Source organism: Bombina bombina, chromosome 8 (genome assembly GCF_027579735.1).
Source record: "Bombina bombina isolate aBomBom1 chromosome 8, aBomBom1.pri, whole genome shotgun sequence".
NCBI lineage: Eukaryota > Metazoa > Chordata > Amphibia > Anura > Bombinatoridae > Bombina > Bombina bombina.
Genome location: NC_069506.1, coordinates 57,005,137 through 57,028,661, shown reverse-complemented (window position 1 = coordinate 57,028,661; position 23,525 = coordinate 57,005,137). Strand labels below are relative to the sequence as shown.

The 23,525-nt window shown below is 40.2% G+C and overlaps 1 protein-coding gene across 1 annotated transcript in view; it reads right to left on the bottom strand.

Annotated features, from left to right (window-relative positions):
* Positions 1–244: 244 nt before the first annotated feature.
* The window catches only part of LOC128638434 (kelch-like protein 21), a 46,682-nt gene continuing 23,401 nt past the window's right edge, over positions 245–23,525 (bottom strand). Inside the window, 4 exon segments of the mRNA XM_053690384.1 lie at positions 245–548; positions 550–600; positions 8,381–8,453; positions 21,295–21,700. Coding sequence (XP_053546359.1) covers positions 282–548; positions 550–600; positions 8,381–8,453; positions 21,295–21,700 — 797 coding nt within the window. The 3' untranslated portion in view covers positions 245–281.

The window sequence follows — 23,525 nt, the reverse complement described above, 5'->3', positions numbered from 1 at the left end:
CTTTATGCTTGGGAGGCTTCTCTTTCCGCCAATAGACCGTTGGGAGTTTCTCCTTACCCACCAGTGAGCAATCCAGTCCTTAGGGTACCAGCGTGCACACAAACAAGCACTTCCCTTTACATGCCTTACAGCTGCTTTTTGCATGAAAAAAGTAAACAGTGCTCTTTCACATGCATGATAGAATTTTTTAGAGTTTAAAGTCCCTTTATTTGGACCTTTATCTCCATAGCATTTTTTTTTCCCCTTTCTTTAACTTGAGTTTGTAAAACTATATATATATTTTATCGCCTGTGTAACTCATTAAGGGTTATGATTGTGTAAGGTCTGTCTTCGTCTGTTGAGATTGTTCGTATTTCTTTCATATTGACATTGTCTAGCGTAATACCCTCAAAACTGTACTGACTGTTAGGCATAAACTGTCTAAATATGCTAACGCTGCCATGCCAGAATGTTGGCTGAGGGAGATGTCCCATAATGCACCATGTCCTTGCTCCAGGGTCATAGGCTTCCACAACATCTGATAATTCAAACGTATTGTCGTAACCGCCAGGACACATAAAGCTTTTCTCCCCAGAGCTGCAAGGCTTCCTCAACGTGAACCTGCAGTCAATTAAATAAAAAATAAAAAAGGAATTAAAGAAAAGAAATGGCTACCTATATTTAGTTTTATGAAAATATGGTTACATACAAAATAAAATGTTTTAACTGCAGATAAGGGATAAATAAATGTTTAGTAGATAAGGGGCTAACACATTGAAATACCTAATTTTATCTTATCTTCTTTGCTGTGGTCAAAAAGGGTCAAATATAAAATTAGCTCCTGTACTGATCTAGCAATTACTGTGCAACGTTGGAGGGTCAGGGTTCTTGATTTTAGGAAACCCACTCCATCTTCTAGGAAATTGCAAAAAATGTATGCTTACCGGATTTAAAAAAAAAAAATAAAAAAATTTTGAAAGGATGGTCCAATAGTGCTCCATAAACATATGGGGTATATTTTCCCGCCACTAGGAGAAAGTCAATAACCCATATCATAGCTTAAAATCCCTCATCTCTATTCAGTTCAACGTATAACCAAACAGAGAATAGGAAACATATAGGTAGGAAAGACAAAGCAGGGTCTGTAGAGGTGTCAGTTCAACGTATAACCAAACAGAGAATAGGAAACATATAGGTAGGAAAGACAAAGCAGGGTCTGTAGAGGTGTCAATTAGAACTGGTCGCCCAAAGATTAAAATGGGCGGGGACCTATAAACTTATCATTCTGAAATAAAAGAATTTAGCAATCAGACATAAATTTTGTTTTCTTTTGCAAAATTATGATGGTCCATAGTGCTCCATAACATATGGGATTAATACCCAAGCAGATGGTCTTTGTTATGGAAAGGGTGGGACAATATTTCCAGCAGACACTGAGGCCCTGAAGGACTTTCCTGCAAAAGCTGTTTAAAGAAGTATGCAGAGAAGACCATGTTGCAGCTTTGCAAATCTGCTCCAAAAAATGCATCATCTTTTTTAAAAGCCCAGAAAGTTGCAACTGCTCTTGTAGAGTGAGCTGTGATTACGCTTAGGAGGCGACTTTCCCGCCACCAGGTAAGCTTTGTAAATAACTTGTTTGAGCAAAGAGGCCAACGCTACCGTAGTAACCTTCTGCCATGTACGAGTCCCGGAGTAATAAACAAACTAGAAGAGTGTCTGAATTCTTCAGTAGCTTGAAGATAGAACTTCAAAGCTCTGACTACATCAAGATTACGCAAGAGTCGCTCCTTAAAAGGTAGCAGGATGTGGACACAAAGAACGAACAACAATCTCCCGATTGATATCTTCCGAAAAAACTACCTTAGAAAGAAAGAAAGAAAATCATATTAAGTATGAAGTACAGCCTTGTCCTTGTGAATAATTAAAAAGGGAGCATCAGAGGACAAGGCTGACAACTCAGCAATTTCCTCAGCTAGGAGAGTTTCTAACAAGAAAAGCACGATATCAATGGAATGCATATGTTTAAAAAGAGGACCTTGTAATACAGAAAGAACTAGATTCAAATTCCAGGGCAGAGAAATAGGTCTCACAACTGGCCTAATTCTAACGCGTGGACAAAAGTCTGAACATCAGGAAGTTTAGCTAACTTCCTAAGAAAAAGAACATATAAAGCAAAAATTTTACAATTTTAGAGAGCTAGGAGACAAGGCCATCCAGTAAAAACTGAAGAATTCTAGGAATCCTAAAGGAATACCAAGAAAACCCTGCCCCCCTTTTTTTTTTTTTGAGATGGGTAAAAATATTTCACAATCTGTTTTGGAGTCAATTATTCATACATGATTAATAATGTAAAGATTTACTACAGCAATAAGAAATCAAAACCTTTACTTAAAGGGACAGTAAACACCAGAATTTTTGTTGTTTAAAAAAGGTAGATAATCCCTTTATTACCAATTCCCCAATTTTGCATAACCAACACAGTTATAATAATATACTTTTTACCTCTGTGATTACCTTGCATCTATGCCTCTGCAAACTGCCCCCTTATTTCAGTTATTTTGACAGACATGCATTTTTAGCCAATCAGTGCTTGCTCTTAGGAGCTTCACATGCCGGAGCTCAATGTTATCTATATGAAACACATGAATTAATGCCCTCTAGTGGTGAAAAACTGTCAAAATGCTTTCCGATTAGAGGCAGTCTTCAAGGTCTTACTTAGCACATGAACCTCCTAGATTTAGCTTTCAACTAAGAATACCAAAAAAAACAAAGCAAAATTGGTAATAAAAGTAAATTGGAAAGTTGTTTAAAATTACATGCCCTATTTAAATCATGAAATATTTTTTTTACTTTACTGTCCCTTTAAGTTACTGTAATTATATAGATGAATATTGCCTGTAAAATATATATATATTTATTTAAATTCCAATGCAGGTGTTGAACAAATATTGAGCAAATGGTAAACTCAATACCAGTTATAAAGAAGGGGTCCTTCTTATATGTATGTTTTTTGTTTGTTTTTTGTTAGGTCTTTGTAATTATTTAATTAATATGATGTTCAACAAATATATTGATTTAGTTTCTTTTTGTATGCATGAAAAAAAAAAAAAAAAATGGTGGGAAAAAAAAAACTTCTGGCAAAGCACCACTCAAAATATGCCCTCCAAATTTTATGGTAAATTTTCAGTGTCAGAGGCTTTCTGGCTTGAATCAAACCAGACTCAAAAACTAGGCGTTCAACTTCCACACTAATAGATTTGAGATCCTAATGAAAAAGAGGCCCCTGAGACAACAAGTCTTGTCTAAAAGGAAGAAGCCATGGAGGAGATGGGGGACATCTGCACTAGATCCACATACTATGTTCTGCTGCGCCAAGCTGGAGCAATCAAGATCACTTAAGCCGACTCCTGTTTGATCCGAGTTTTTACTCTTGGAAAAACAAACTGGAGGAAACAGGCATGCAAAATGAAATTCCCATGGACATACCAAGGCTTCTATCATGTGAGCCTTTGGACTTCTTGATCTTGCACAATACCTTGCAACCTTATGAGTTAAATGAGAGGCCATCAGATCTGTGTCTGGTAGAATCTATTTGATCAGTAAGTGATTGGAAATTACCTGATGGAGAGACCACTCTTCTGGATGGACTGATTTGCTGGCTGAAGTTATCCGCTTCCCAGCTGTTCACACCTGGTATGTGAACTAGTGAAAGGGAGGCACTGATTCCTCTCTGCCCAAGACATGAGACACTTCCTGTATAGCCAGTGAACTGAGGGTACCTCCTTGATGATTTATGTAGGCCACCGCAGTGATATTGTCCGACTGAAAACTGATAACATTTTCTTGTTTCAAAAGGGGCCATGACTGAAGAGCCAGAAGAATCGCTCTCAGTTCCAGAAAGTTGATAAGTAACCTCGCCTCCAGAGGAGACGAAACTCCTTGCGCACTTCAAGAATTCCAGACCACACCCCAGCCTGAAAAAGAATAGCGTCCGTCAAAACAATAGCCAATGACGGACGAAGAAAAGATGCTCCAAGGGTAAAGAAGGACTTTGTGTCCACCACAAGATTGTCTGACGGAGAGATCCAGAACAATCTGTTGCTCCGAATGTAGATAATTCTTTGACCACTGATTTAGCATAGATAATTGAAGGGAGACGGACAAAAGGAACAGCTACCATAAGATTCGCCACCTCCATGTACTGAGCCATTGATGGAAATGGAATACTTTGGAGGGAGAGACACTTTCTGTGTGGTTTCTTCAGAAATAAAACGCCTAAGGACAATCTATTATGACTCCTGGAAACGCTACCCTGGGAGCAGAATATAAGGAGCAATGATTCTCCAACCGTCTTGGAGGAAGGACAGGAGCCTGTTGATATGGGTAATAAGCTAGAGACAGGAAAGGCGCCTGCACTAAAATATCATCCAGTTAAGATGCTATTGAAAGCCGCTGAGGTATAATTACCACCAAAAATCTTTGTGAAGATGCGAGGAGCTGTAGCTAGACTAAACCAAAAAGGAAGAGTAACAAACTGGTAGTGTCTGTCTAGATATGTAATCTCAGGAACGGAAAGTGACCCTTGTGGATAGGGAGGTGCAGGTATGCATCCGTGAGGCCTATAGAAGCCATAAACAAAACTCTGTTGAACCAAGGGTAAAATTGTGTGAATTTGTTTCAATTTTGAAACTGGGAACCCTTACAAACTTGTTAAGGGTTTTCAAATCTGAGATTTTTCTGAAAGTCTTTTCCTTCATTGGGACAATGAAAAAATTGGAGTACAATTCCTGTTGAGACATTAATATTGGAATAATTACTGTCATATCCTAAGGATTTGGGAACATTAGACAGAGGAAATTGTTTCTGAGGGGGCCCAGACCGAAAATCTATCCTGTAGCCCTGGGAAATGATGTTTTGAAACCAGGGAACATAAGCTGACTGGAACCAGGCCTTCTGAAAAGATTCAGGTTGACAGGTCAGCTTGGGGAACTCTATGAAAAAAACAAAACAAAAAAAAAAAACACCTCCATTTTGAGGAACGAAAGGAACCTTCTTTCCAAACTATTTTTTTCTGTATCTGTATGTACCGATACCATGGATAGACCAATACAATACCTACACCTTTACCATGGAATGACATGAATATCTAGACCAGCAGTTCATCTACACATATTGAAGAATATAGAGAAACAGATATTTCGTTGTACTCTAAAAAACCACGTCCAGACTTAAAAGGGACAGTCTACACCAGAATATTTATTGTTTTAAAAGATAGATAATCCCTTTATAACCCATTACCTAGTTTTGCATAACCAACAGTTATTTTAATATACTTTTTACCTCTGTGACTATCTTGTATCTAAGCCTCTGCAAACTGCCCCTTATTTCAGTTCTTTTGACAGACTTGCATTTTAGCCAATCAGTGCTGACTCCTAGGAACTCAACACGCGTGAGCAGTGTGATCTATATGAAACATATGAACTAACACCCTCTAGTGGTGAAAAACTGTCAAAATGCCGTGAGATGAGAGGCGGCCTTCAAGGGCTTAGAAATTAGCATATGAACCTCCTAGGTTTAGCTTTCAACTAAGAAAGCCAAAAGAACAAAACAAAATTGGTGATAGATGAAAATGGTTTAAAATTACATGCCCTATCTAAATAATGAAAGTTTGTTTTGGACTAGACTGTCCCTTTAACATTAACAGAGTCAACATTTACATAGACCATTCTATATAATTGTACATTGCATGTAAAAATATACGATCATAATCCGTATTTGCATAAAGATCCACTTATGCAGATAACCATAACTGTTTCTTCCAAAGAATTTTTCACTGTTGTACTGAGAAAGAGAAAAGCACAACCCATCTGTACTTGTCATGTGGAGTTATACTGTATGTAGAAAGACATATAGAAACATGCAATTCACATGTATGTGCATGTATGAGTGCACATGGAAAATGTATGCATATACTTAGAAATATGTATATGAAATACATTGAGCACATTGTTGCAAATAACACTCCTATTTTCATAAAATGTACTACAGTATACAACACAAATCTATCTGCTTACACGCACTGGAAGTAAAAGTAGTACAATGCTTTATCTACAGTTTCTCACAAAAGTGAGTAGACCCCTCACATTTTTGTAAACATTTTATTATATCTTTTCATGTGACAACGCTGAAGAAATGACACTTTGCTACAATGTAAAGTAGTGAGTGTATAGCCTGTATAACAGTGTGTATAGTGAGTGTATAGCCTGTATAACAGTGTAAATTTGCTGTCCCCTCAAAATAACTCAACACACAGCCATTAATGTCTAAACCGTTGGCAACAAAAGTGAGTACAACCCTAAGTGGAAATGTCCAAATTGAGCTCAAAGTGTCAATAGTTTGTGTGGCCACCATTATTTTCCAGCACTACCTTAACCCTCTTGGGAATAGAGTTCACCAGAGCTTCACAGGTTGCCACTGGAGTCCTCTTCCACTCCTCCATGACAACAGCTGGTGGATGTTAGAGACCTTGCGCTCCCCCACCTTCCATTTGAGGATGTCCTACAGACGCTCAATAGGGTTTAGGTCTGGAGACATGCTTGGCCAGTCCATCAACTTTACCCTCCGCTTCTTTAGCAAGGCAGTGGTCGTCTTGGAGGTGTGTTTGGGGGGCCGTTATGTTGGAATACTGCCCTGCGGCCCAGTCTCCGAAGGGAGGGGATCAAGCTCTGCTTCAGTGTGTCACAGTACATGTTGGCATTCATGGTTCCCTTAATGAACTGTAGCTCCCCAGTGCTGGCAGCACTCATGCAGGCCCAGACCATGATACTCCCACCACCATGCTTGACTGTAGCTAAGACACACTTGTCTTCGTACTCCTCACCTGGTTGCCGCCACACAAGCTTGACACCATCACCAAATACGTTTATCTTGGTCTCAAAGGACCACAGGACATAGTTCCAGTAATCCATGTCCTTAGTCTGCTTGTCTTCAGCAAACTGTTTGCAGGCTTTTTTGTGCATCATCTTTAGAAAAGGCTTCCTTCTGGGACGACAGCCATGCAGACCTATTTGATGCAGTGTGCTGTGTATGGTCTGAGCACTGACAGGCTGACCCACCACCCCTTTAACCTCTACAGCAATGCTGGCAGCACTCATACGTCTAATTATGCTTTATCTACATAGATATATATAAGCATTAGTATTGCAGATAGGTGTAAATGTATTAAATACATATAAACTGTAAGATAAGGTAATCATGAGGACATTCACACAGTAAATAAAATATTGTTAACCCCTTATGGAAAAAGGTAGCAATTAAATAAAGATAATACATTATAGGCGGTATACATTGGTTGCACCGTATTGAACCACAATGTCTAATATAAGCTGCCTGAGTGTAAATGAGACCCCTAATAGGACTTTACAAAGTGACTAGAGTATTTCAGCTGACATAAATGAATGATAGGTCCCATGGATTAAGGGTCTCACATTGTTCTGAGATCTTAAATATAAATCCATAAGCAAGTAGTTGGAACACCTCTATTCTCAATCCTCTCCTGTGAGGCCAAGAACAAAAATGGATAGAGATGGAAGGTGGGAGGGATTTAAAGCTCTTGTACAGGTTCTTGACTTCTTCTTAGGGGCAGGAAATATATACCATGTGTTATAGAGCAGTATGGACCATCATCATTTTACAAAAGTAAAAAGGCAGGTAATGATGATGATGATGATGATGATGAGGGGGGGCGGCAACAACAACAGAAGGTGCTTGATTTATACAACCCAGTCTTAGGACTCACTAGATTACTTTATTTTAAACATTCTATGTTAGAGCGTACAGAGAGAATTTAAGTATCTGTTCCTTAAAATTAAAAAGGGACAGTAAACACCTTGAGATTTTTATATAAAATATTTAGTGGTTATGTGCAATCAAACAACTTTGTCATATTTTCATTATTTAGTATTCTCTTTTCATTTAAGTTAGCTCTAAACATTGAGACATTTCTAATTCTCAGAACTTGAAATGCACCCTACTGAATTCTCAAGGCTAACTCTACTACATATCTGTCCCTAATTGACATTATCAGATAACAACTGCAAAACAATTTGCTTTATACTACCTTTATGGCAGGTTATAGCCTTGTCGTCTACCGACTAAAGCCCAGATTGGCTCCTCTAGATAAAGGAAAATAGTGGGTGGAGTTTGGCTATTGAAAAATAATTGGATTAAAATGGATGTCATTTTAAAAAAAAAAAATTTTAGACTTGACCGATATGTTAGTTATTCTATAGCAACACAACAGAAATGTCTTGTAATTACAAGGTGTTTACTGTCTCTTTAAGGACTGTATAGATAATTACTGGTTAGCTGTTTACAACAAAAATAGGTTAAAAAGACACACCTGTTTCATTGGCGGTATTTTGTCCCATTCATTCTTCGAAGGGCTGTATACATCAACTTCTGCAGAGTCGTCTCTGCAATAAGAGAAAGAAAAATGGTCATAAAAAGGTAATGACTATAACTTATTCTGTTAATGTATTGTTTACATCAACAGGTTTACGACTAGTTTGTGCAACCCAAGGCCTGCATATAAGTACGTTTTATCTGGACCTCAACTTCTCCAAAAATCAATGTGCATGTGTTAAAGCAGGCAAGAAATGTTAGCACTTTTGCCCCCCACGACCCAGTGCAATGCACACCTTCATGAGCAAATTTTTATGCTTAGCCTGAAAATTTCTGAAGAAATATACCACAAGATAGCTGCAAGTTTTTTCATAAAACACACCTCACACACAACACACACACACACACCTCACACACTCTCATACAACACACCTCACACCCTCTCATACAACACACACACACACCTCACACCCTCTCATACAACACACACACACACCTCACACCCTCTCATACAACACACACACACACCTCACACCCTCTCATACAACACACACACACACCTCACACACTCTCATACAACACACACACACACACACCTCACACACTCTCATACAACACACACCTCACACACTCTCATACAACACACACACACACACCTCACACAACACACACACACACCTCACACACTCTCATACAACACACACACACACCTCACACACTCTCATACAACACACACACACCTCACACACTCTCATACAACACACACACACCTCACACACACACCTCACACACTCTCATACAACACACACACCTCACACACTCATACAACACACACACACACCTCACACACTCATACAACACACACCTCACCTCACACACTCATACAACACACACCTCACACACTCATACAACACACTCACACACTCATATATATCTCATTGCAACTCAGTAAACACGGTGTTGCGACACATGGTTTGAAGAACCCTGCTTTAAAGGGACATAAAAATGCAAAACTATATTGCTATAATTGTGTTATATACAAGCTATAGTGCAATAATTAAATTCTCTGTGTTTAACCCTTGCAATATGGTTAAAGCATATTAAAGATTCATGACAGGTGAAAAGAATGGCTTGCTCTAATTTGTTAGAGCCTGTAATTTTAAAACTAGCAACCCTGCACCTCTGTGTGTTCAACACCCGCAAAAGGGTTAAAACACCTAGTAGAAGTACTGGTTGGTCCTGAGCAGAGACTGCTGCTGACCCAAACAGCAGTGCTAGTTACACAGCAGTCATGCCACTGGCACTAGTCATGATGAGTAAGAAATTGTAGTGGATGAGTAAAAATGAGACTTTTTTCCTGTCTTTAACCCCTTCAGAACGGGGGCAAGTGTTAATGTTCGGAATGAAGCCTCCTCACCTAAGTACTTGTTTTTACAAACTTGCATTTTAGCCAATTAGTGATAGTACCTGCATAACTCCTCGGGAGGGAGCACATGACCAAGCAGTGTCTTGCTGTGAAAAGCTATAAAAATGCACTGATGAAGGCGGCCAGCAGGGGCTTAGAAACAGGCAGAGATTTAGAAGTTATAAAGTATGCTGTCCCTTTAAACAAAAGGTCAAGCCATGCTTTATACCTAGAATTGCCACTGTCAAGTTAGACCAATGTTCTTGTGAAGAATGGAACATGACCCTGCACACATTTCTAACCGTTTTATTATAGGAACATGTGTGTGACAGAGACAGGTGACAAGTATTAGCTGTAACTGTCTGTAGGCTTCACACTTGTCCCATGAAGATGACTTTATGGGGGGTAAAGGGGAACACAAAAAAGTATTGATCGATTGTAAACACCTTAAAAGGAAATTAAAAGATCACAAAGCACAGCAGACTAGCATTATCAATACATGCATAATAAATAGCCAATGCAAAAGCACTTAGTTTGAAAATCAACATGAATAGTAGATTTTTTGAACAAATTTCAAAAGCTAGTTTTATTTTCCTCCAGACTGCATCATGTGACAGCCATCAGCCAATCACAAAATGCATATATGTATATAGTGAATCTTGCACATGCTTAGTAGGACCTGGTGCCTCAGAAAGTGTGCAAACAACAAGATTGTGCCTATTTAGAGAATGAATGTTAATTGAAACATTGTTTAAAATTGTGTGCGCTATCCGAATTATGAAAAGTTTAATTTTGACTTTAGTGGTCCTTTAAACTCAAAATTGCATTCTCCGAAAATGTTTAATTCTGCATAATTAAAAAGTTTGCAATGCATTTTTATTATATATTTTACCAGTTTTTCCTGCAATATAACTCTTTAAAATCGCAGTGCTTCCAGCTCATAAAGGCCCTAGTGCATTCTGTAAAATACAGGACTGTGATGCTGCTACATACCGCAGTGACTGGTTGATCTGTGCACAAGCTTATATGAAAGGGTTAAAGTGATTGTCAATTTTGATGCTAAAGTTCCCAGTTTTTAAAAATTCGATTAAAAACAGGGGCACTTTAAGTCATCCAAATTTACATTTCACTCCCGTTGAGAAAAAAAAAAAAAAGAAGAAGAAAAAAAAACAAAAAAACTTACCTTTTAAAAACTTGACAGCAGCTCCAGCTTCCTCCGGTCGTTGCAAGCCATTTTGGACGTCAGAAATCATGGATAGGTCATCCTCCAATCACGGCTTCCCCCGGGGAAATCAGTGTCTGATTCAACGCCGTGATTGGAGGAAGCCAGATTACTCATTTTAGACCCAGGAAGAGGCTTTGCGACGGGTGGAGGAAGCTGGAGCAGCTGTCAAGTTTAAAAGGTAAGGTTTTTTTTTTCCACAACAGGAGTGAAATGTACATTTTGATGAATTAAAGTGCCCCCGTTTTTAATCGAATTTTTAAAAACTGGGCACTTTAGCATCAAAATTGACATTCACTTTAAGGGCGAGGCACTGCAGTAAAAATTTGCAGATAAAGTAATTAAAGTACATATTATATTGTGTCCGTTTCCCAACTTGTTTTATGTCCCTTTAACCCCTTAATGACAACTGACGTACCAGGTACGTCCTGCAAAAACTAGCAGTTAGTGACAATGGACGTACCTGGTACGTCAGTTGTTTAAGAGAGTGCTGGAAGCGATCGCAATTGCTTCCAGCAGCTCTCAGGGTATTGCAGTGATGCCTCGATATGGAGGCATCCTGCAATACCTTTTAACAAGCCTCCAATGCAGAGAGAGCCACTCTGTGGCCCTCTCTGCACCGGTATCAATGGTGCAGTGTTCCGGGGGGGAAGGGAAGCAAAGAGGCAGCAGCGTGCGGGTGCGCGCGTGCACGTGGGGGGCGCGCGCGTGCACGTGGGGGGCGCGCTTGCACGTGGGGGACGCGCGTGCACGTGGGGCGCGCGCGCACGCATATTAGCCACTGACACCAATGAAAAAAAAAAAAGTTCAAAACATAAAAAAAAATATATATATATATATATATATATATATATAAAAGGATCGGGGGGGGTTGGGGGTATTGAGGGGGGGGGCTGTTACACTACAGAAAAGTTTATAAATATTTTTGGGGGCAAAATTTATAAATATTTTTGGGGGCAAATTGGGTACTGGCAGACAGCTGCCAGTACCCAAGATGGCGGCAATTAAGTAGCAGGGAGGGTTATAGAGCTGTTTGGTGGGGGATCAGGGAGGTTGGGGGCTAAGGCAGGACTCCATTAAAGCAGAATACATTTTTTTAAAAAATAAAATAAAAAAAAACTCCTTTTATTTAGTACTGGCAGACTTTCTGCCAGTACTTAAGATGGCGGGGACAATTGTGGGGTGGGGGAGGGAAGAGAGCTGTTTGGGAGGGATCAGGGGGTGGGATGTGTCAGGTGGGAGGCTGATCTCTACACTAAAGCTAAAATTAACCCTGCCAGCGCCCTACAAGCTACCTAATTAACTCCTTCACTGCTGGGCATAATTCACGTGTTGTGCGCAGCAGCATTTAGCGGCCTTCTAATTAACAAAAAGCAACGCCAAAGCCATATATGTCTGCTATTTCTGAACAAAGGGGATCCCAGAGAAGCTTTTACAACCATTTGTGCCATAATTGCACAAACTGTTTGTAAATAATTTCAGTGAGAAACCTAAAATTGTGAAAAATTTAAAGGTTTTTTTTATTTGCTCGCATTTGGCGGTGAAATGGTGGCATGAAATATATCAAAATTGGCCTAGATCAATACTTGGAGTTGTCTACTACACTAAACTAAAGCTAAAATTAACCCTACATGCTCCCTAATTAACCCCTTCACTGCTGGGCATAAAACACATGTGGTGCGCAGCAGCATTTAGCGGCCTTCTAATTACCAAAAAGCAACCCCAAAGCCATATAAGTCTGCTATTTCTGAACAAAGGCGATCCCAGAGAAGCATTTACAACCATTTGTGCCATAATTGCAGAAGCTGTTTGTAAATAATTTCAGTGGGAAACCTAAAGTTTGTGACAAAATGTGTGAAAAAGTGAACATTTTTTTTAATTTGATTGCATTTGGCGGTGAAACGGTGGCATGAAATATACCAAAATGGGCCTAGATCAATACTTTGGGATGTCTTCTAAAAAAAATATATACATGTCAATGGATATTCAGGTATTCCTTACAGATATCAGTGTTCCAATGTAACTAGCGCTAATTTTGAAAAAAAAGTGGTTTGGAAATAGCGAAGTGCTACTTGTATTTATGGCCCTATAACTTACAAAAAAAGCAAAGAACATGTAAACATTGGGTATTTCTAAACTCAGGACAAAATTTAGAAACTATTTAGCATGGGTGTTTTTTAGTGGTTGTAGATGTGTAACAGATTTTGGGGGTCAAAGTTAGAAAAAGTGTGTTTTTTCCATTTTTTCCCTCATATTTTATAAAATTTTTTATAGTAAATTATAAGATATAATGAAAATAATGGTATCTTTAGAAAGTCCATTTAATGGTGAGAAAAACGGTATATAATATGTGTGGGTACAGTAAATGAGTAAGAGGAAAATTACAGCTGAACACAAACACCACAGAAATGTAAAAAACAGAATTTATGTTTACCTGATAAATTACTTTCTCCAACGGTGTGTCCGGTCCACGGCGTCATCCTTACTTGTGGGGATATTCTCTTCCCCAACAGGAAATGGCAAAGAGCCCAGCAAAGCTGGTCACATGATCCCTCCTAGGCTCCGCCTACCCCAGTCATTCGACCGACGTTAAGGAGGAATATTTGCATAGGAGAAACCATATGGTACCGTGGTGACTGTAGTTAAAGAAAATAAATTATCAGACCTGATTAAAAAAAAAACCAGGGCGGGCCGTGGACCGGACACACCGTTGGAGAAAGTAATTTATCAGGTAAACATAAATTCTGTTTTCTCCAACATAGGTGTGTCCGGTCCACGGCGTCATCCTTACTTGTGGGAACCAATACCAAAGCTTTAGGACACGGATGAAGGGAGGGAGCAAATCAGGTCACCTAAATGGAAGGCACCACGGCTTGCAAAACCTTTCTCCCAAAAATAGCCTCAGAAGAAGCAAAAGTATCAAACTTGTAAAATTTAGTAAAAGTGTGCAGTGAAGACCAAGTCGCTGCCCTACATATCTGATCAACAGAAGCCTCGTTCTTGAAGGCCCATGTGGAAGCCACAGCCCTAGTGGAATGAGCTGTGATTCTTTCGGGAGGCTGCCGTCCGGCAGTCTCGTAAGCCAATCTGATGATGCTTTTAATCCAAAAAGAGAGAGAGGTAGAAGTTGCTTTTTGACCTCTCCTTTTACCGGAATAAACAACAAACAAGGAAGATGTTTGTCTAAAATCCTTTGTAGCATCTAAATAGAATTTTAGAGCGCGAACAACATCCAAATTGTGCAACAAACGTTCCTTCTTCGAAACTGGTTTCGGACACAGAGAAGGTACGATAATCTCCTGGTTAATGTTTTTGTTAGAAACAACTTTTGGAAGAAAACCAGGTTTAGTACGTAAAACCACCTTATCTGCATGGAACACCAGATAAGGAGGAGAACACTGCAGAGCAGATAATTCTGAAACTCTTCTAGCAGAAGAAATTGCAACTAAAAACAAAACTTTCCAAGATAATAACTTAATATCAACGGAATGCAAGGGTTCAAACGGAACCCCCTGAAGAACTGAAAGAACTAAATTGAGACTCCAAGGAGGAGTCAAAGGTTTGTAAACAGGCTTAATTCTAACCAGAGCCTGAACAAAAGCTTGAACATCTGGCACAGCGGCCAGCTTTTTGTGAAGTAACACAGACAAGGCAGAAATCTGTCCCTTCAGGGAACTTGCAGATAAACCTTTTTCCAATCCTTCTTGAAGGAAGGATAGAATCCTAGGAATCTTAACCTTGTCCCAAGAGAATCCTTTAGATTCACACCAACAGATATATTTTTTCCAAATTTTGTGGTAAATCTTTCTAGTTACAGGCTTTCTGGCCTGAACAAGAGTATCGATAACAGGATCTGAGAACCCTCGCTTCGATAAGATCAAGCGTTCAATCTCCAAGCAGTCAGCTGGAGTGAAACCAGATTCGGGTGTTCGAACGGACCCTGAACAAGAAGGTCTCGTCTCAAAGGTAGCTTCCAAGGTGGAGCCGATGACATATTCACCAGATCTGCATACCAAGTCCTGCGTGGCCACGCAGGAGCTATCAAGATCACCGACGCCCTCTCCTGATTGATCCTGGCTACCAGCCTGGGGATGAGAGGAAACGGCGGGAACACGTAAGCTAGTTTGAAGGTCCAAGGTGCTACTAGTGCATCCACTAGAGCCGCCTTGGGATCCCTGGATCTGGACCCGTAGCAAGGAACTTTGAAGTTCTGACGAGAGGCCATCAGATCCATGTCTGGAATGCCCCACAGCTGAGTGACTTGGGCAAAGATTTCCGGATGGAGTTCCCACTCCCCCGGATGTAAGGTCTGACGACTCAGAAAATCCGCTTCCCAATTTTCCACTCCTGGGATGTGGATAGCAGACAGGTGGCAGGAGTGAAACTCCGCCCATAGAATGATTTTGGTCACTTCTTCCATCGCCAGGGAACTCCTTGTTCCCCCCTGATGGTTGATGTACGCAACAGTTGTCATGTTGTCTGATTGAAACCGTATGAACTTGGCCCTCGCTAGCTGAGGCCAAGCCTTGAGAGCATTGAATATCGCTCTCAGTTCCAGAATATTTATCGGTAGAAGAGATTCTTCCCGAGACCAAAGACCCTGAGCTTTCAGGGATCCCCAGACCGCGCCCCAGCCCATCAGACTGGCGTCGGTCGTGACAATGACCCACTCTGGTCTGCGGAATGTCATCCCTCGTGACAGGTTGTCCAGGGACAGCAACCAACGGAGTGAGTCTCTGGTCCTCTGATTTACTTGTATCTTCGGAGACAAGTCTGTATAGTCCCCATTCCACTGACTGAGCATGCACAGTTGTAATGGTCTTAGATGAATGCGTGCAAAAGGAACTATGTCCATTGCCGCTACCATCAACCCGATCACTTCCATGCACTGAGCTATGGAAGGAAGAGGAACGGAATGAAGTATCCGACAAGAGTCTAGAAGTTTTGTTTTTCTGGCCTCTGTCAGAAAAATCCTCATTTCTAAGGAGTCTATTATGGTTCCCAAGAAGGGAACCCTTGTTGACGGAGATAGAGAACTCTTTTCCACGTTCACTTTCCATCCGTGAGATCTGAGAAAGGCCAGGACAATGTCCGTGTGAGCCTTTGCTTGAGGAAGGGACGACGCTTGAATCAGAATGTCGTCCAAGTAAGGTACTACAGCAATGCCCCTTGGTCTTAGCACAGCTAGAAGGGACCCTAGTACCTTTGTGAAAATCCTTGGAGCAGTGGCTAATCCGAAAGGAAGCGCCACGAACTGGTAATGTTTGTCCAGGAATGCGAACCTCAGGAACCGATGATGTTCCTTGTGGATAGGAATATGTAGATACGCATCCTTTAAATCCACCGTGGTCATGAATTGACCTTCCTGGATGGAAGGAAGAATTGTTCGAATGGTTTCCATCTTGAACGATGGAACCTTGAGAAACTTGTTTAAGATCTTGAGATCTAAGATTGGTCTGAACGTTCCCTCTTTCTTGGGAACTATAAACAGATTGGAGTAGAACCCCATCCCTTGTTCTCTTAATGGAACAGGATGAATCACTCCCATTTTTAACAGGTCTTCTACACAATGTAAGAATGCCTGTCTTTTTGTGTGGTCTGAAGACAACTGAGACCTGTGGAACCTCCCCCTTGGGGGAAGTCCCTTGAATTCCAGGAGATAACCTTGGGAGACTATTTCTAGTGCCCAAGGATCCAGAACATCTCTTGCCCAAGCCTGAGCGAAGAGAGAGAGTCTGCCCCCCACCAGATCCGGTCCCGGATCGGGGGCCAACATTTCATGCTGTCTTGGTAGCAGTGGCAGGTTTCTTGGCCTGCTTTCCCTTGTTCCAGCCTTGCATTGGTCTCCAAGCTGGCTTGGCTTGAGAAGAATTACCCTCTTGCTTAGAGGACGTAGCACTTTGGGCTGGTCCGTTTCTACGAAAGGGACGAAAATTAGGTTTATTTTTTGCCTTGAAAGGCCGATCCTGAGGAAGGGCGTGGCCCTTACCCCCAGTGATATCAGAGATAATCTCTTTCAAGTCAGGGCCAAACAGCGTTTTCCCCTTGAAAGGAATGTTAAGTAGCTTGTTCTTGGAAGACGCATCAGCCGACCAAGATTTCAACCAAAGCGCTCTGCGCGCCACAATAGCAAACCCAGAATTCTTAGCCGCTAACCTAGCCAATTGCAAAGTGGCGTCTAGGGTGAAAGAATTAGCCAATTTGAGAGCATTGATTCTGTCCATAATCTCCTCAAAAGGAGGCGAATCACTATCGACCGCCTTTATCAGCTCATCGAACCAGAAACATGCGGCTGTAGCGACAGGGACAATGCATGAAATTGGTTGTAGAAGGTAACCCTGCTGAACAGACATCTTTTTAAGCAAACCTTCTAATTTTTTATCCATAGGATCTTTGAAAGCACAACTATCCTCTATGGGTATAGTGGTGCGTTTGTTTAAAGTGGAAACCGCTCCCTCGACCTTAGGGACTGTCTGCCATAAGTCCTTTCTGGGGTCGACCATAGGAAACAATTTTTTAAATATGGGGGGAGGGACGAAAGGAATACCGGGCCTTTCCCATTCTTTATTAACAATGTCCGCCACCCGCTTGGGTATAGGAAAAGCTTCTGGGAGCCCCGGCACCTCTAGGAACTTGTCCATTTTACATAGTTTCTCTGGGATGACCAACTTGTCACAATCATCCAGAGTGGATAATACCTCCTTAAGCAGAATGCAGAGATGTTCCAACTTAAATTTAAATGCAATCACATCAGGTTCAGCTTGTTGAGAAATGTTCCCTGAATCAGTAATTTCTCCCTCAGACAAAACCTCCCTGGCCCCATCAGACTGGGTTAGGGGCCCTTCAGAAATATTATTATCAGCGTCGTCATGCTCTTCAGTATCTAAAACAGAGCAGTCGCGCTTACGCTGATAAGTGTTCATTTTGGCTAAAATGTTTTTGACAGAATTATCCATTACAGCCGTTAATTGTTGCATAGTAAGGAGTATTGGCGCGCTAGATGTACTAGGGGCCTCCTGAGTGGGCAAGACTCGTGTAGACGAAGGAGGGAATGATGCAGTACCATGCTTACTCCCCTCACTTGAGGAATCATCTTGGGCATCATTGTCATTGTCACATAAATCACATTTATTTAAATGAATAGGAATTCTGGCTTCCCCACATTCAGAACACAGTCTATCTGGTAGTTCAGACATGTTAAACAGGCATAAACTTGACAACAAAGTACAAAAAAACGTTTTAAAATAAAACCGTTACTGTCACTTTAAATTTTAAACTGAACACACTTTATTACTGCAATTGAGAAAAAACATGAAGGAATTGTTCAAAATTCACCAAATTTTCACCACAGTGTCTTAAAGCCTTAAAAGTATTGCACACCAAATTTGGAAGCTTTAACCCTTAAAATAACGGAACCGGAGCCGTTTTGAACTTTAACCCCTTTACAGTCCCTGGTATCTGCTTTGCTGAGACCCAACCAAGCCCCAAGGGGAATACGATACCAAATGATGCCTTCAGAAAGTCTTTTCTAAGTATCAGAGCTCCTCTCACATGCGACTGCATGCCATGCCTCTCAAAAACAAGTGCGCAACACCGGCGCGAAAATGAGGCTCTGCCTATGCTTTGGGAAAGCCCCTAAAGAATAAGGTGTCTAAAACAGTGCCTGCCGATATTATTATATCAAAATACCCAGATAAAATGATTCCTCAAGGCTAAATATGTGTTAATAATCAATCGATTTAGCCCAGAAAAAGTCTACAGTCTTAATAAGCCCCTCTAAGCCATCTCCGTGGAGATGTTGCCTGTACAACGGCAAAGAGAATGACTGGGGTAGGCGGAGCCTAGGAGGGATCATGTGACCAGCTTTGCTGGGCTCTTTGCCATTTCCTGTTGGGGAAGAGAATATCCCCACAAGTAAGGATGACGCCGTGGACCGGACACACCTATGTTGGAGAAATAGCCATTGTCATTAAGGGTAAGAAAATTGAAAAATGGTCCGGTCATTAAGGGGTTAAAGGCTATAGCAATAGTCTACATACAACCAGAGCAAAACGCAAAACTCAGAAGATGAAAAGACCTGGAAGAAATCCAAACAGATCCATACATTAGTAATACAGGTGCTCAGTTCCCTGCAGTGTAAAATAAGACGTCTTGTGATCCTATCCAGATCCTAATCCTTTACGATCATATTCAGAAGAGTAATTCTTTGTATGATGTTTACGTACAAGGATCTGAGTATTCAAGGGAACACAATGTTCTCTTAATGTACAAACACTGCTAGACTGTTTTACATGATCCGTTCTGTCTCAGTACAATCCTTTATTTATAGCTCAACTTCTTACAAGCGGCCGAGCTCATAAAACTGAAATAGGATCTAATGTACCTAAATACTTTCCATTGTGTTAAAATATTTAAAATAATAAAAAGTCAATGTAACTTCTTAAAACATCCCCTTTTTCAGTAGCTTAAAAGGGACAGCTAAAGCAAAAATAAATGTACAGCAGGGGGGGTCAACAAATCTTTTTAAAATTTAGGAGCCAGACAGTAATATAATGTATAAAGATATGTGAATAATAACCCAAAAGGTTAGGAGCCAGTAGCTCCCTGGCCTCTGGGTTTGTCGAGCCCTGATGTACAGTATATATATCCAAGCTTATTATATGTGTAACCCTCACATAGGGCACTCTGCTACAGGTCTACAAAGTGCATAGAAAAGTGCTCTGCTCCTGTTTTCTTTGAACAAGAGGGATGCAGGGCTGACAACTGGGCCATTCCATCACACATGCAGTGCTCTCATCCTTGTCCTTTTAACCCATTACTTGGCATTGTAACCCTGGGACTAAGAAAATGGTCAGGTCACTGCTGCAAGTGATTGGGCATTTAAGGGGTTAACTCAAGCACAGAGTGAGGTTTGCAGCAGCAATTTAACCTGTTTGGTTGGCCAAGCATAGGTTAAAAACACTGCTGCTCGAGTGTTCTGGACAATCAAGGAGTGAAATCACTGAATTTTAAACAACTTTCCAGTTTTAACTTTTGGTGAGCCAATAGCAAGAGGCATATGTGTGTAGCCATCAATAACAAGCTAGCTCCCAGGATTGCATCCCTGCTCCTGAGCCTACCTAGGTATCCTTTTCAACAAAGGATACAAAGCGAAAGAAGGAAAAAAAAATTAATAGAACTAAAAAACGGTTTAAAATTGAATGCTCCGTTCCGAATAGTGAACTGTCCCTTTAATCACCCTATGGCGGCATGATTTGTACATGGGAGCTAGATGTAAACAAAAGATACAAAAACAAAAAATACACACAAGGGTGGAAACTTATAATGAACTAATAATGATCTGCAACAAAATTACCTCCATGCACAATTATGCATTAAAAAGGCACAAAAGCTATCATAAAAATAACTGCAATACTAAGAAACAATAAGAACCTTAAAGGGACACTGAACCCAAATTTTTTCTTAAGTGATTCAGATAGAGCATGCAATTTTAAACAACTTTCTAATTTACTCCTATTATCAATTTTTCTTCGTTCTCTTGCTTTCTTTATTTGAAAAAGGCATCTAAGCTATTTTTTTGGTTCAGTACCATGGAAAGCACTTTTTTATTGGTGGATGAATTTAGCCACCAATCAGCAAGAACAACCTAGTTTGTTCACCAAAAATGGGCCGGCATCTAAACTTACATTCTTGCATTTCAAATAAAGATACCAAGAGAATGAAAAGAATTTGATAATAGGAGTCAATTAGAAAGTTGTTTAAAATGTCATGCTCTATCTGAATCACGATAGAAAAAAATTGGGTTCAGTGTTCCTTTAATAATAAGAAGATAATTTCTTGCTATAAAGAAAGAGAACGTAATATTAAAAAGGGACAGTAAAGTAGAAATTCAGACAGAGCATGTAATTTGAAACAGCTTTCCAAATCACTTCTCTTATGGGATTTGCATTGTTCTATTGGTATCCTTTGCTGAAAACCCATACCTAGGTATGCTCAGGAGCAGCAATGAACTCATGAAAAATAGCTGCCGATTGGTGTCTGCACATGTCACTTGTCACTGGCGCACCGGATGTGAGCCACAAGCTCCCAGTAGTGGATAGCTGCTCCTTCAACAAAAGATACCAAGAGAATAAAGCAAAATTGATCCTAAAAGTAAATTGGAAAGTTGTTTAAAATGATATGCTCTATCTGAATCATGAGAAGATAAATATTGGGTTTCATGTCCCTTTAAAATACACCACTGTTTATACTCTCATAACATTCACGAGTTACTGCATAGACTCACCTGACAAAATAAATAAGACCGTTCAGAGTCACAGTTTTTGGTGCAAAAGACCACGGCGGCATCCGTCCACAGTTCACCAAGGACCACAGGTCAGTGTCAGGGTCATAGCATTGCATTACCATGGTTTCTTTGCCTTCTAATGAACCAATAGCATATAGCTTTCCCCTGCAGGAAGTTGTAGAACAGTTATCCATTGGGTAGAGCATTGGCCTTAGTGCTTCCCATGAATCTAAACTATGATCGTAACGTTCTGTGCTGTCCGAGCCAATAACATACAGCATCCCTTTAAGTACTGTGGAGCTGTGGTATTCTCGTGCTCTCAGCATTGGCGACACCTCCGTCCATTCATTTACACTAGAATTGTATCGCCATACGCAGTCATAAAGCCTCGAGCCATCTGATCCTCCTGGAAAAAACAAAGAAACGTTAATCATGCTTGGTGCTCAAAGTATTCCTATTAGAGATGCACAGTCAAAAGTTAAATTAAAAAGGGACATTCCAGTCAAAAGCACAGATGAATAACATCTTTGAATAGAAACATATTTGTAATATAAATGTATTGGCAAAAATGCTTCTAGTAAAAGTTATGACTGTTTTAGTGTTGACATTTTTCTCTGCACGTGCATGTGAAGCATAGCTAGATATTCTTAGTGCACCAACATTTTATATACTGCAGCCGCTCAGAGCACCAGTGGGGCTTGTATCATGTCAGCAATTAACAAAGTGAGTCATTACCAGATGGTACAAGCTCTCTGAGCAAGTGCTGTGCTTAAAATGCTGGTGCACGGTGCATACTTAAATACACTTTTGAAGCAGCTATAGCTTTTATTAGAAGCATTTTTCCTAATACGTGTATATTACATAAATGCTTCTATTCAAAACTGAAAAGCATTCATGTGGATTCCAATTTTTGCTTTAATACCAAGACTATGTTCACTTTTATTTTGTTTGATTTTTAAAATGTGTTTCTTTCCCATAATAAAAAATGACTACTAGAGTGTATAACTGAGCAAAAGGAGTATTCTTTGCAGGGGGTGAGACATCAGATATTAATGGGACATAAAGGAGCAATGATAAAATGCTGTACACAGAGCCATGTGTTTAACTTCAGAAAAGGCGTTAAAGGGTTAGAAAATAAAATGTGCATTTCAATGTGAAACAGAAGCATTTTTCCAATAGGATTTCATTAGTAAAAATGGTTCTAGTAAAACGATTACTGTTTTTCTGCGGCATATGCACATATCCTGTAAGGGCCCATGCACCAGTATTCAAATACCACTTATTTTACGTCCCTTTAATGTTTTAGAGCATTTTATTATTGCAATTTTGCTTGGATATGTGTTTAACACCTGAAAACATGGAAACTCATGAATGAGTGTACAGGTTTTTAAAAATACTTTTAAAAAAAAACAGGGTCCCTTTCATTCATGAAACTTTACATTGCAGCGTTTTTTAAAACAAAAAAAAAAACAACTTTTTTCTTCAGCAAAGCTCGATCGGCGATCCACCGTCCGCAGCTCCTCTGTACTTACTTCAGCAATGACGAAAACAGCTTCCTCCAATCATGGCGTGCACCCCAGAGCGTTCCAACTCGTGAGACCACGTCGTGATTGGATGAAGCCAGTTTCGTCATTGCTGTGCTGAACACAGCATGAGAAGCGGGCGAGGGATCGCCGGTCCGGCTTTGCTGAAGAAAAAGTTAAGTATTTTTTTAAAAATGCTGCAGTGTAAAGTTTCATGAATTAAAGGGCCCGTTTTTAATAGAATTTTTAAAAAACAGACACTCATTCATGAAACTTTACATTCACTTTAAAATCATCGCCATAGCAGCAATGCACTACTGGGACATACCTCATAACTAAACGCATATGGTGATCCAATGACAAGAGGCATATGTGTTAAGTCACCAATAACCAGCTAGTTCCCAGTTGTGCATTGCAGCTCTTAAGCCAACCTTGGTAGAGCTCCTTTAGAGTGTGTGTGTGTGGTCTACTCTGCCTGCAAGCTCATCCCATTTTATTGGGCTTCAAAATTAGCAGAAACTGCTATGTCACATACAAAAATAAACCTAAATGTGCAATATCCCATACGTTTTAAACTCTGTAAATAACCCCTTTCCATGACATGTACGTGAATGTTATAAAAAAATAAAAAAAATAAACCAAAATATCTCCAATATCCCTCTCCATAACAGATTATTCTACAAAAGGGTTGAAAATGTATCTTAGGAC